Source organism: Lissotriton vulgaris, chromosome 3_1 (assembly GCF_964263255.1).
Source record: "Lissotriton vulgaris chromosome 3_1, aLisVul1.2, whole genome shotgun sequence".
Classification (NCBI taxonomy): Eukaryota; Metazoa; Chordata; class Amphibia; order Caudata; family Salamandridae; genus Lissotriton; species Lissotriton vulgaris.
Genome location: NC_141689.1, coordinates 152274811 through 152288209, shown reverse-complemented (window position 1 = coordinate 152288209; position 13399 = coordinate 152274811). Strand labels below are relative to the sequence as shown.

The 13399-nt window shown below is 42.0% G+C and overlaps 1 protein-coding gene across 3 annotated transcripts in view; it reads left to right on the top strand.

The window, feature by feature from the left end:
• The window catches only part of LOC147726133 (phospholipid-transporting ATPase ID-like), a 795656-nt gene that overhangs the window by 707624 nt on the left and 74633 nt on the right, over positions 1-13399 (top strand). For all 3 annotated transcript variants that reach the window (XM_086960237.1, XM_086960240.1, XM_086960239.1), the window contains exons 17-18: positions 8201-8316; positions 9282-9446. In XM_086960237.1, the coding sequence (XP_086816363.1) occupies positions 8201-8316; positions 9282-9446 (281 nt within the window). The remainder of the gene's footprint in view (positions 1-8200; positions 8317-9281; positions 9447-13399) is intronic.

The following is a 13399-nucleotide window of genomic DNA, read 5'->3' as shown; positions in this document are numbered from 1 at the left end:
AGTCTTACAGTTGTATCCACCATCCAAACCCCCTTATGCGACACCCAACACAACTAAAGGCTGTCATTATAAGGCTCTTCCTTCTCTCATCTGATTGGGCTAAGACTCTCTGCGTCATCGCAGGGACGAAGGACCACATGATGCGGTAGAGAAACTACCCACAGCATATTGACGGTGCACCACACAGCACCTCTCCATGGCCGTCCTAGTCATCTAAGAGGCTTGACCACAACCACACTGTTTCTTTGTGACACACACTTGAGGAGAGGTCACCAGTGATGAGGACACAACAGTTCATGTTCTGGTAGGGACTAGAATCTGCTTCAAACACCCAAATTTATTTAAAAAAAATTATTGTTGGCTTTATTTGTTTTGAAGACACAGGTTTAAAATTCAAAATATATTATTTTAAATGATAGTCTTTGAAGAACATGTCGCTTCTTATTTGTGCCCAGTATTTACTCTAGAAAACTCTATGCTTTTGCAAGACGTCAATCTCTAGCCTGGCTACACTTTAAGTTGTTGACACTGTCATGTTAAGTCAAAAATACTTTTATTGATTCTTTAAAAATCGTAAAATGATGGCAAACCATCATAAAACGCAAAACATTAAATGAGCATTTTTAAAAACATGAGAGAGAAAAAAGGCCTTAGAGTCGTGAACATAGTTAAAAAGCTGGCAAGTAGAACGATACATTTAACTAAAGTCAGCCAGCAGGTTATTTGTTAGCTGCTTGGCTTAAATACATTTTTTCCAGTTCCTTTGCTGCTATTTTCCAGAATTTTATGGCGCTACAGGAGAGAGGAATTGAAAGCCCTCCAAGACACCTGATGACTAAATCTCTACATGTTGTTATCTGTTCATTCCTTAAAATCTCACGAAGAATAGATTTGCCTGTTTTCAATTAAAAAGGGCATGAACATAGTAAATGTACTAGTGACTCCTCCCCTTGACAACATTGGGGGCATTCCTTCGATGGCCATGTGAAATTCCATTTAGGGGTTGACACTGTTTCCTGCGATTGTCTGAATGATTCCTGAAGTCGGGGAGGATGTAGCAGGTGCATGCATTTGTTACATAAAGGAGAGAGCCCGTATGTGTCAATGATTTACCCAGAACAGCCATGGAGGGGGCATTTAGACATGCATGGCAACATTCACCCGACTCACGCGTCAAAGGCACCTGTCTCTTGAAGCACTGAATTAACATAATTAACATCTGGGTGCCAGAACCCTGTTCAGCTTTGCCCAAATCTAATGCCAGTCATTTCCCGGTACCATAACACTGGACACATAGCTCACTGAAGTAACATTTGAGCAGTTGGAAATAAGGCTGCTCCACATGAAGAATTAAAGGCACTGGGGCCACAAATAAATAGTACATCAGCGTCGTTTTAAGGCATGGGCAAGTGCCTTGAACCCTAGGCCTCCCTAGGGGATCCTAGGAAAGTGAACCTTCTCTCTATTAGACCTCTGTCTACTTTAGTCTAAATCTCTATCTAAACCGCTTATCTTCTCTGCCTACATCTATCACCGATTCTCTCTCTCTACCCAGGGTCAATTTATTCTTTTTGGCTCCGTTAAAGTTTGACATATAATCTAATACTTTTTGGCATGACACAGGCTTGAATTAGCAGTACATGGGTAATAAAATTCAAATTTGTTCCATATAAGAGCCCAGAAAATATGCCTTGTCCGGGGCCCCCAAAATGTTTAACATAAGATTGATAGCACTTGAAAAATCCCCAAACTGCTGCTATTGCTGAGGTCCACCTCTTACTGCCCCGCCGGCATCTTAGACGTTCTAGGAGCTGATTTCTGCCAGTTTAGCAAAGTTTATTGGCAAAACTGCCCACTAACTACAGTTCTCCTTGGTAGGTTGGCAACTAATTGTCAAATATCCATCCTACCTACAGATATCCAGGGATTCAGCTCTCCGATCCCTAGAAAGTAATACAAAAATCAATTTGTTGCAACACCCAGGTATACTCTGGAGAGGGAGAGGGGCGCATTAATCACATATGTAAGAATTGTGGACACAGGCTGAGAGCCCAGGACTACAGATTGCTGAGCAATGACAACCCCCAGTGGAAGAATGCGCTGCGGTGAAGCAGAGACATCAGGACTAACTTGTGTAGACACTGCATTTACAAATGCAGTGAGCAGATAATGCACCTTCAGGGCAAGCAGGCGCTCCCAGGGGGTGGTTGTCACTTCAGATCATGCTGATGCCTTTTGAGGATAAAAATAAATGACCCCAGTGGGCCGGCTGTGTGTAGTAAGTCTTTGCAGCACTACTTGTCGAAGCACTGTAGGACACGCAGAAGAGACACAGCGACGTGCTTGAACCTCCTATCAGTTCAGAAAGGATTAGAAGTGCTCTTGTTGGCCCTTTATGCCAAGGTGCTGTGGCAGTCTACAATGCGGTCCAATCACACAAGAAATGTTAATGTCCTTCCAGAGGTGCAGTCAGTCTAAGACAAACTAGAAGGTCCTTGCACTATGTGGAATTGACTGGCCTCCTCAAATGGAAATATAGCCTATCTCTGGGTGCTGCTGATCCTGCAATATTACGTCCTAGGGCCTGCATGAACTACAGAAGTGATGTGCTACTGTGTATTAGAGTAGTCACTCCAGTAAGTGACGCTCACAGAGGGTTGAAGTTTCCGATATCCATTAAAGTCACATGCGACCTTGAGATCATGTCTCACCGGGCAGCTTCATCCATTGTGGGCTTCTCTGCAGCCCCTGTGTGAATGTTCATATTTATGTTTCTTGGTAGCCCTCGGCAGCTGGTCAGGTGGTTCTCAGATTCTGGATAGATTACTTTCTACTCAAGCATCTCCTCACATCAGGGCTCAGATATAAATATTTTGTGTTGTGGGTAAGTCACTTTAAGGCACCGTCATGACACAAAATATATTTCAGAATTGACAAAGCCACACTAAGCCCACACACAGTGAATAGCTCTACCTTGCGTTACTTTGAATCGGGGAGGCCTTACATGGGTGGTGAATCCACCCACATATATTTACGCTAACCCAGATTTACTAAAACATATAAACCTGGGTGTGTGACAAAATGGTGGGCCTATCTGAAGCTGGTGTAACAAGGAGCACACATACAAAGAGGAATACGCCTCTAAGAAAAGATTTGTGCAGGAAGTGATCTCTCCCTGCACAAAAAAACTACTCTGATCACAACACCGGCACCCTTGTGCCATGGCACATGGGTGTCTACATTGGTGCTAGGCTGGCACAAGTGCCCTAGTTCAAGGAGAGATGAGGTGTGTGCTATACATAGTAGATATGATATATTTCTGCCCTTTCACGCAGCGTAGCACAACAAGTTCCCTTGCTGCATTGCATAAATGTTTAGTAAATCTCTGTTAGATGGGTGTCAATACAACTGTTGTTCTGCTGATCTCTAATTTGCAGAACCAGCGCCACCATGTGGCAGATGTCATAAGTGTCGCTGCTGACTATCAAGTGCTGGTGCCGAGCACCAGAAACCACCAGCTAAAATTAAGCTCTGGCAACATCTGATTGTAATGTTAACCCAACTGTACTTCTTACACATTAGATATGACTTATGTGTAACATGCCTTTCTCATGACTGTTCTATATGTACTAGTAGTAATGGTGTGGTGTTACAATGTCAAGCAGATATACATATATATATGTATATATATCAGCAAAGGTGATACATGTGAAGTGATATATAATAAATCTATATTTACCTACACACACTTACTTTCATGATCTCACTTTTTCACTTTATGGCATTTTTGTAGCATTAGATTCTAGTGCAGCCATAGGAGTAATTCCACGTGGTAAAATGCAGCCAAGCCTAATGTACAGTTCATTCTTACATTAGGGAGCATATCATTCTCCCCTCTGCCAGAAAACAACTCATACTTCCCTCCTCTACTCCCCAAATCTCTACATGACGCCCAAACCAGCCAAAGGTACCTAGCAGCTGCTAAATGTATGGGTTAAACCCCACGGAATTGGCAAGTCACTGTGTTTTTACTCCAGGAAAGTACGGGAAATAGTAGTCCCAGATGGTAATTCCTCAATTCATGAGGTTTAACTCTTAATTGTATGGTACTGAGCGGATTTACCATACGGTAACAGTAAATTTACATGTAAATCTACCTTGCGACTAGTACTGTGCAGCTCGTAATGTGTTCGTTATTAAGCACACTGTTAGTTACCAAAGGGCATCCTGACACAAGGCTTTGAGAACAGTGTCTGTGAAGCAAACATGAATTTAAGTGATGAGTGAAACAACAAGCATTGGCAATGCCAATCAGTCTCACATGGCTAGGAAGGAAAGGAAAGGCTTGAGAATACAGTAGAGACTTTTTAAAAGTTTTTATTACTAACAGTACAAATTTATTTTAATTGTATATACATTGTATTTTCGGTAGGTGAGGACTAGTATTGAATTTAATAATATTTGTAAACTCTTTATTTAAGTGCAGTTTTCTCTGTGTTTACTAAATCAATTGTTAAATGTCCAATTGTTGGCATATTGTGAAAATTGAATTGAAATTTACTAAGTATTGGCAAAGCCAAGAGGCCTCTGCTCTAAGGTGCTGGGCTATAGGCGTTTCTAGCATTTGTACACAGCATGTGTACTGAGTTGCCTTTATGTGTTCAGGAGTTTTCAGACTGTGATTCATGACTTTTCATCACTGAGAATTGGAGGCAGTGTTTATCAGTGAGCCGTAATAGTGCTCAGACTACATGCTCATCCAAATCCTGGCCTCTCTCTAATGACCACATGTGTACCATGTGTCATGAACCAATTCTAATTATTCACAGCAAAACCATTGTTATTACTCGTGTATGTCAAACTGTTAACAAACATTCACGTGGCCCAAAGGTCTGGCTTGTTTTAGGCGCAAGTTTGTTGTTGTGCGCTATGTCTGGGCGTAGTAACAAAACACTCTAGCGAGACACCCAAATACTAGTCAGGTAGCATTCTGTGTGAAGCATGGGACTTTTGTTTACTTGTTTTAACCATGCTCTCAATTACGCAGGCCACACCTCTTTTAGACATCCCCATCGTTTTCATGCCACTAAAAGCACTGCGGTCCACCATAGGCTTCGGCCTACAAGAGGGAAGAGACCTAAAAATCGTGATGTTGTAAAATAGTTGTTTTTGAAATTATGTATACATTATTTTTCTAGTACATACGGAACAGCATATTTTTCTAAATAATAAATATATTGAAGTTGATGTGAATTTCTCTTCAGGTCATTTCATCAAATGCTCCAAGTATTGTCATGATGGATTTGATAGTTTAGCAATGTAAAGTTGGTTAGGATTTTTGTACATTTTAAGTTAATTGCCCCTGCCTTAGGAACTATATTTAGTAGCAGGGTGACCCCTTTAGATTCACATTAAGCGCATCTCATTCCTGCAGTCTTACATTGATGGAAAAAGCCACCGTTCAGACTCCTGTATTTCTAATGGTCCTGCCTAAAGTAAGATTAATTCAACAAACAGGGGAAAGGAGATGCTGAGTTTGCACAGACAAGAGGACAAACCATAGAAGCGCAGGCGCCTGTTTCTTCCATGCAAGGTGGATGTCCACTTTGAGATATGTGGTGCACAGAGGGAAGTTCAGGGAGAAGCAAAAATGTCCCCTCACAGCGATTCTTGAAAATAACAGTAAAGTCCAAGAACTTTAACGCAGTAGATGAAGATCCATCACAATGGTTCCATCATGAATGTCATGGGACTAATGCGGGAGCCATGCTCACTGAGTGTCATGAATGAATGAATCAATGAAAGTGACTAGTAAAGTACACTGCTACCCATGGAGTAAACGGGAGCTCAGAGTAGAAGACATTGTGAGATAGAACAGAGAGCGGTAGAGAGGAGTGAGAACTAACAATGCTGGAAGAGACAGGTTTTAAGGAGGTTCCAGAATGTGAGAGGTCTTTGGATGGAGTGACAGAAGCAGTTCCAAGAACCAGCAGCCAAGTAGAAGAATGCTCCGTCACCGCAGTGGTTCCTTTGATGATAAAAATTTCCTTTGATGAAGCAAAGTCCAGGCCGATCTAAGGAATAGAGTGTAAGGTTTGAATCTAGAACTGAAGTGTCCAGGGCGATATGATGAAAGACTTTATACATGAGATAAAGAGACTTAAAAACCATGTACTTCCTGTTAGGAGGCCATTGGAGGTCTCGTAGACTGATATTTGGGAAAAGAACGAGGAGAAAATGGGCAGCAGCATTCTGGATGATCTGAAGCTGCTGTACAATATAGTCAGGTAATCATAGATCTAATTAATGGTTGTAGTCTTGTCTGGATCGACTAAGTGCTTGCATAATAGACTTACGAGATGATATTGGAAGGAAGGAGATGAATTTCCTGATCATTTTCAAGATCAAGTAGTGGGATGAAGCAACCCGACTCATTTAAGTCTTAAACAATAGATCAGAATCAAAGATCTCATAGTTTTGACAGAGTTAGTGGGGATGGGTGTGGAACCTTGACCTGGACGCCATCAGGATGGTGGCCAGGCGGAAGAGAGGTGTTCAAAGAAAAGGATCTCAGTTTTCACAGTTGGGCTTCAGATGATTCTTGAGCATCCAGATAGAAAGTGCTGCCATGCGAGGTGAGGGGCGCTTTGGGTGTCTGTGACATAACTTGCAAAAGAGATGAAAATGTGCATATCGTCAGTGTAAGACATTAAGTCATGTGCAATAGTCTGAATAACAGAGTGAGAGGAGAAATATTGAAGAGGGTCAATTTGATTGAGGAGACCGGGGGCTCACTACATGTGACCAGCTTAGACAACGATTGAGAGAGAGTTAAAAGGATATACTGGGATCTCTTAGCGATAAAGGGATACAGCTTTAAAGCGGATTCCAAATTTCGATAAGTGTCTGATCGAGATTGAGTGAGAGAAAGTTTGAAATGCCGCCAATAGGTCTAAAAGGATCCCGGGGTCAGAACCTCCCTAATCTAAAATGGTCCTAATGTCGTCCGCCTTGGCAGTCAAGCCAGATCCCATACTTAAGTGCAGACAAAAATCTCACTGTGCCTCATCCAGTTGGGAGTCATATTCGATACTAAAGGAAAGTTGAAGGTTGGAGCTATGTTACTGTTCCCTTATATGCAGCCTGGCTGGATGCACCATGGGCCCAGAGTGGAGGAACTCGGCCTGCTTTGCATTCTGTAGTTTAAATGCAGCGGGCAGGGACTTGGTGGCTGTATCTAGAGAGTGGAGCAAGGTAGTAACCTCTGAGTATCACCTTGGAGAGCTGAGTGAAAGTAAATCAGCGTGCAGGAGCAGAGGCATAAAGCACCTCTGGGCTCGGGAGGGAAAATTGCATCAGCAGTGGGAGCTAAAGGCGTCCCGCCGAGCGAGGACCAATTATTCAAGTAGGGCAAAACTAGTATCTGTGATCCAAATGTTTAGGTACATTTAATACACTTAGTACCGAAGAATTCCAAAGCCGCACACAGCCATTGCCTTGGGGTACCTGCTGACATCAGAAATACAATAGTTTTCAGAAACATACGTATTTATATACTTAGTTTCATATAGAGCGTACCAGCCCCATTGTGTGGGCACAACAGTGTGCATAAATAGTCTGATGCCTAAGGGCTATAGGGCAAGTGGGTGACACAGAAGTGGAAATTTCACAGACATAGAAATTATACATTATTACACTTATAAATGTCTTGCATTGCTCCTATAGTCTAGCATATGGACCTAAGTAAAGCATGGAGCAGTTTATAAAACATATCAATTTATAATAGTGTCTATATCAGGCGGGCAGGTTTGTCAAACTTCTACTTGAAGTATTACTTAACGTTTTGCCATACTTGTCCCCTTTGAAAAGTTGGTAAAGTTTTAAAACTGGTTAAAAACTGTTGCCAGTAGGTTTTTCTATCTTCTTTGTCTCTAGTAAAAATATTTTTGCTGGAAAAGTCTGCTGCCATTTAAAGCTTTGAAGGAAGATTTGTGAAGTTTGTTAATTTTTCAGCTTTCTGAATTTCAAAAGTTGGTAACCACTCAGCTTTCATTAATGTCATCACAAGCTAGCCAATGACTTCTCATGATTCTTTAGCATGAGAAAGAAAACCTATGAAGATGTTCTTGAGGTTATCTTTAAAGGACAGACAGAGAGACCCAGTGTGGATGGCTCTAATAATCTTTCATTTGTGTTGCAGTGCGAGACCCGGACGGAAGGCTGACGCTGTACTGTAAGGGGGCGGACACCATTATCTATGAGCTTCTGGATAGATCCTGTGAGGCCTTGAAGGACACCACCACTGAACATCTCAATGTGAGTGTCAATTACTCTATCTAATGCAGCAGGAACATTCCTAATGCTACATATGGTCACTGCATAACAACAGAATGTGTATTTGAAAATTACGCATTCACTTCCGGGTGTGTGGAACCCATAGAAGATGTTTAGTGTTTTTAATATTTATTGCATAATCTGTGTGCCCTGTTTTCACAGAACCACATTATTTTAAATGTAACCCCATGGATTCTGATTTAAAGCCACTCATTTCACTCTCAAACGGAGAACCTGTTGCATTTGGACCACAGTTGTGGGATATGTAACAAGAAGTTATGCTAACATTCACATTTTCTGCATCCATTCCCAGTGCATCATGCCATGGTTCACATCAGCATGACATGATACTCAGGCCCTGTTTTATACTAGTAAGTACTCCATTGGCTGTGTTGAGAAAGAGCCACTCGGTCCCTGCAATAGGCACTGATGCAAACCCCTATTTTAGTCCCTTTTCTCTCTCATTATCAGTGCTACATTATCTGTTGTGCATCTTTCCTCCACTCTGCTGGTCGTTCTCAGGAGCTACCTGCCATGCCATTGGACAAGGCCATTGTGTACCCTTTGTAGAGTTCATCAATATTTGCCATATAAATCTATGTTCTCAAACTTTCATGGCTTTCTCTTTGAGGTCTTTGTATATGACACATTGTGTGATAGACATTATCCATCAAACAAATCATATCTGCAAAGTGGTAATTCGATCTATATATGTACACACTAGAATGAGCCGGTTATGTTTAAGGGTCACACGTCATCCTATGGCTTTCCTCCACACGCAATACATTATAGTCAAACTAACTTGCGGCAATGTTCCATGATTGATTCAATGTTTACCATTTGCCTCGTCAAACTGGACAAACTCTCCAATGATTTGTAAACATTGTCCCCCTTTCTGACTATGTTTTGGGTATATACCTTCTCTTGACCTCTGTATCCTTTGACAGGAGTTTGCTGGAGATGGCCTGCGTACTCTCGTCCTGGCCTACAAAGACTTAGATAAAAACTATTTCAGCGAGTGGAAAAGGCGCCACCATGAGGCAAGCACATCCTTAGACAACAGGGAGGAGAAACTGGCAGAGTTATCTGAAGAGATTGAAAAAGATTTGCTGGTATGTACTGTTCATATTCACACTGACCAGCAAGCTTGTGTGCATGTCACACACTACAGAAAAATAACCAATGAAAAGTATATTCAGTTGCTTATGTCTGTTAAAGATGAACACACCTTCATTACAGATCTATGTTGAGATATGTAGAAAAAGTCTGTGCATCTGTTCCCACACCCCTATCTTTATGACGAGCACCGAGTCCCAGAATCTAGACGCCGAGTGCCATGTGAAAATATCAAGTTGTTCAAAACCTTTTTAACCTCTTCCATGCTCATGATGGCTCCTGGCCGTCATGAGTCACGGTGGGCGAGTCCTCATGATGGCCGGGAGCCGTTCTGACCACGCCTGCGATTGGAATGTCCAGCACTGCAGCGGAATTTGCGCCACAGTGAAGAGGTTAACAACTTCAACCAGAGGCAACTCAATAGATACTGAGGATTCCTTCGTATCAATATGCCATGTTCTTATGTGTTCTTATGACGCGGCGGGTCATAGACAACCTTAACCAGTACCGGTTGTAGCATGATACGTTCAAGACCACTAGCACTGTGTGTGTAAAGTATCTAAAGATGTCATATTGAAGGAAGAAACATTGAAAGGTGGAACATAAAAGGGTTGATCTAGGAAGAGTGTAATATTAACAACTAGACTATTTAACCCTTGCATGCTCGTGATGGAACCATTCTGTCACAAGCCACGGTGGTGCTGCGCTGGTGACGGAATGGTTCCGTCACGGCCCGGCCGCCGCGCCTGCACGGCGGCAATTACGCGCCTACGCTGAGCGTTCTATTAGGCGTGCGGGGCCGTGACTGAACCATTCTGTCATAAGCTCAGCGCCACCGCGGCTCGTGACGGAGCGGTTCAGTCACGAGCATGGCGGCGCCGCGCGGCCCCCCTGAGCCCTAGCGCCGCAGCAGAATTACCACCGCGGCCAAGGGGTTAAGGATGGGATAATGGTAGGTTGAATATTTAAAGGCAGGATCCTGAGTGGTGGAAAATGTATGGATAATGCCTTGATGGACAGCATTTTGAAGGGTTGAAAACGTAACGGAAGACATTTGAAGAATAGAACATTTAGTGATGCAATATTGAAGGGTGGCAGATTAATCAGAAACATATTACAAGATGGGCATTTGAAGAACAGAATATTGAAATGCAGAATATTGACACCTGGACCATTCAAGGATGGAACACTGAAGGTGGAATATGTGACATTGGAAATAGATGGGTGTTCCCTTAAAATGATAGACGTTTGTATACTGTAACATTGAAGAGTGGGGGATTTAAGCATGAGCATGGAAAGAGGGGGCATTGAATGGTGGAATTTCAAAGGATGAACATTGAAGGGTGAAGTACTAACACCCTTAAGAAGCAAAATCGTTAGGGATAGAATTTGAAAAGGTGCAAATTAAAGGATGTGTTATTAAATGGTGAAACATTAAAGAGAGAACATGAAGGTTGGAACACTTATGACTGACATTTTAAAGGGTGGAATATTGAATAGCAGGACTTTGAAGAATGCAACATTGAAGAATGTTGCGTTTAAAGATGTAATACAGAATGATGGAAAGCGGGATGTTAAAGAATGGAATATTGAGGGATGGGACATTGAAGGGTAGTCTATTGAACAGCAGAAGATTATAAGATGAAATACTGAACAGAGGAACGATATGTGAAATGGTAGAAATCTTGAAGACTTGAAACACTGAAAAATACAATGTGTAAGATATGGCACAATGAATGATGCATTTGTTAATGGATTGAAAACTAATGTTGGAATATTGAATGATGGAAAGTTGAGAAATGGGATGCCAAATAATGATCAAATGGTGGATTATTGAAGCTTTAATATTCAATCGAGGAATATTGGAAAGTGGAATATTGATAGCATAGCACATAGTTGAACATTGAAATATGGAATGGTTGAGCCCTAATAGTTAGTTGGACTGTTGAAGATGTAGAGCATTGAACAACGTAATATTGAAGACAAGAGTGGAATACAGGGTGGAATACTGAAGACACGGCACATTAAATGATGAAGTACTGAGGTTGTGGGACATTTAAGGCTAGAGTATTGAAGGAGCAGAGGACTGAATGCTAATTATTGAAGACATAAATTATTTCAGAATGAAATCTTGTTAATGGAAAACCGCAAATATCATTCACTAAACTGGTAAAGGGCTGTTACGATGGAGGGATTGGGCTTCCTGATATCAAAAAATACTATTGGGCTGTGCAATTTGCAGCCATAAATCAATGCACGTACCAACCATATGATGATCCGGGATACCGAATGGATAGATGGATCCTACCGGGTGGATCCTATGTCAGGGCACTTTACTCTAGAGCCGCTAAACTGCAACTGATGGTACCCACCTCGCACTCTGTCCAGATATGACATACAGCTCATAAAAGTATGGGTTGGGCCAAGAAAATTTCGCAGGCCGCCCCCTGTGGGACTCACACCTGCTGGAACCCTTCGGAACACTAAGGGGTTTGACAAATGGGATGTGATCAGGCTGTCTCGGGTGGGTGACTTGTGGATGGAAGGCAAGGTGATACCATTCTCTGTGCTGCAACAAGAGTATGAATTGGCAACAATGTAAATATATAGATATCTCCAGGTGAGGCATGCCCGGCGAGCATGTATTCCGTTAGGGGAGACAATTCCTGAAGCAACGCTAATAGAGGACAGACTCCTCGGCCCGTATCTGCCTAAAAAATCAATATCCCTGACCTACCGGAAGTTAATCAATAATGTTTCCGATCCACTCATAACGCTCCGTGGGAAATGGGAGGACGATCTGTCAGAACTTGGACGACGAGGACTGGTTGGAGGCCTTGGTTTCCCCCAAGGAGGTTGCAATGTCATCACGCCTCAAACTGGGGCAATTAAAAGTACTCCATAGAGTATATTATTCGGGACCAGCGTTGGTCATGATGTTATATGGGGAGGACTCACGAAGCAGGTGAAAATGTGGGCGAGAAGGCACATTCCTACATATACTCTGGGAATGTACCTACATTAGCAAATACTGGACAGACGTCCTCAAGTGTATGGAAGAAGTGTCGGGACTGGGCCTGACTGTAGAGGCAAGGAGGTGTTTACTGAATGTGTGGGGGCCGTCAGATTTGAGTAACAAAGAGAAATTATGGGCAACGCTGGGTGATATCGTGGCCAAGCACAATGTTGCCAGAATATGGGGGATGAGTGAAGCTCCAGGTCTAAATTCATGGAGGAAAGATATGGACTGGTACACGTTTCGTGAAAAAACAGTGTATGTCTCCTGGGGATGTCCGAAAAAGTGGACTCAAATATGGGATAAAAGGAGGGCCTATCGAGGTAACATCTGTGCTCCCCCTCTTCTTTCCCCCCATCCCCCTCCTTGATGAACCTGTATCTAATGAAAATTGAGAAAAACGAACTTGCATTGTTGTATACTACAGGAATGATTACCCATAACTTGTGTAGACACAAATGTGTATTCTTCGAACACCTAAAACTTTGTATGTAACTTTTACTAAGTTGCCACTAATAAAAAGATTTATATTTAAAAAAAAGAATGACATCTTGCATACTAGGGGCATTCAAGGGGTAAATATTGAAGGCACAAGCATATAAATAGTAGATTATTTACGAAGTGTATTGTTATCTTACAAAATTAACATCTCCATTTTGGTGACAGTAATGCCTGATATATTATTGTGTCCGGTTAAACTGAATGGACAAATTCAGGCATTCGAGTGCTCTACTAAACTTAAGTTGAGAAAAGGGCAAAAATATAGGCTTACGTTGGCATGTAAATATATTACATGGTTGCCAGAGTAATGTGGTGCTGCCTATTCTATCTCAAAAGCGGAGCTAGCCAAATATCCCATAAATGATTTACAAGGCTATGCTCATCATGGGAATTATTTGGAAACTGATGTAAACAAAAGGCATCAGCAAAGTT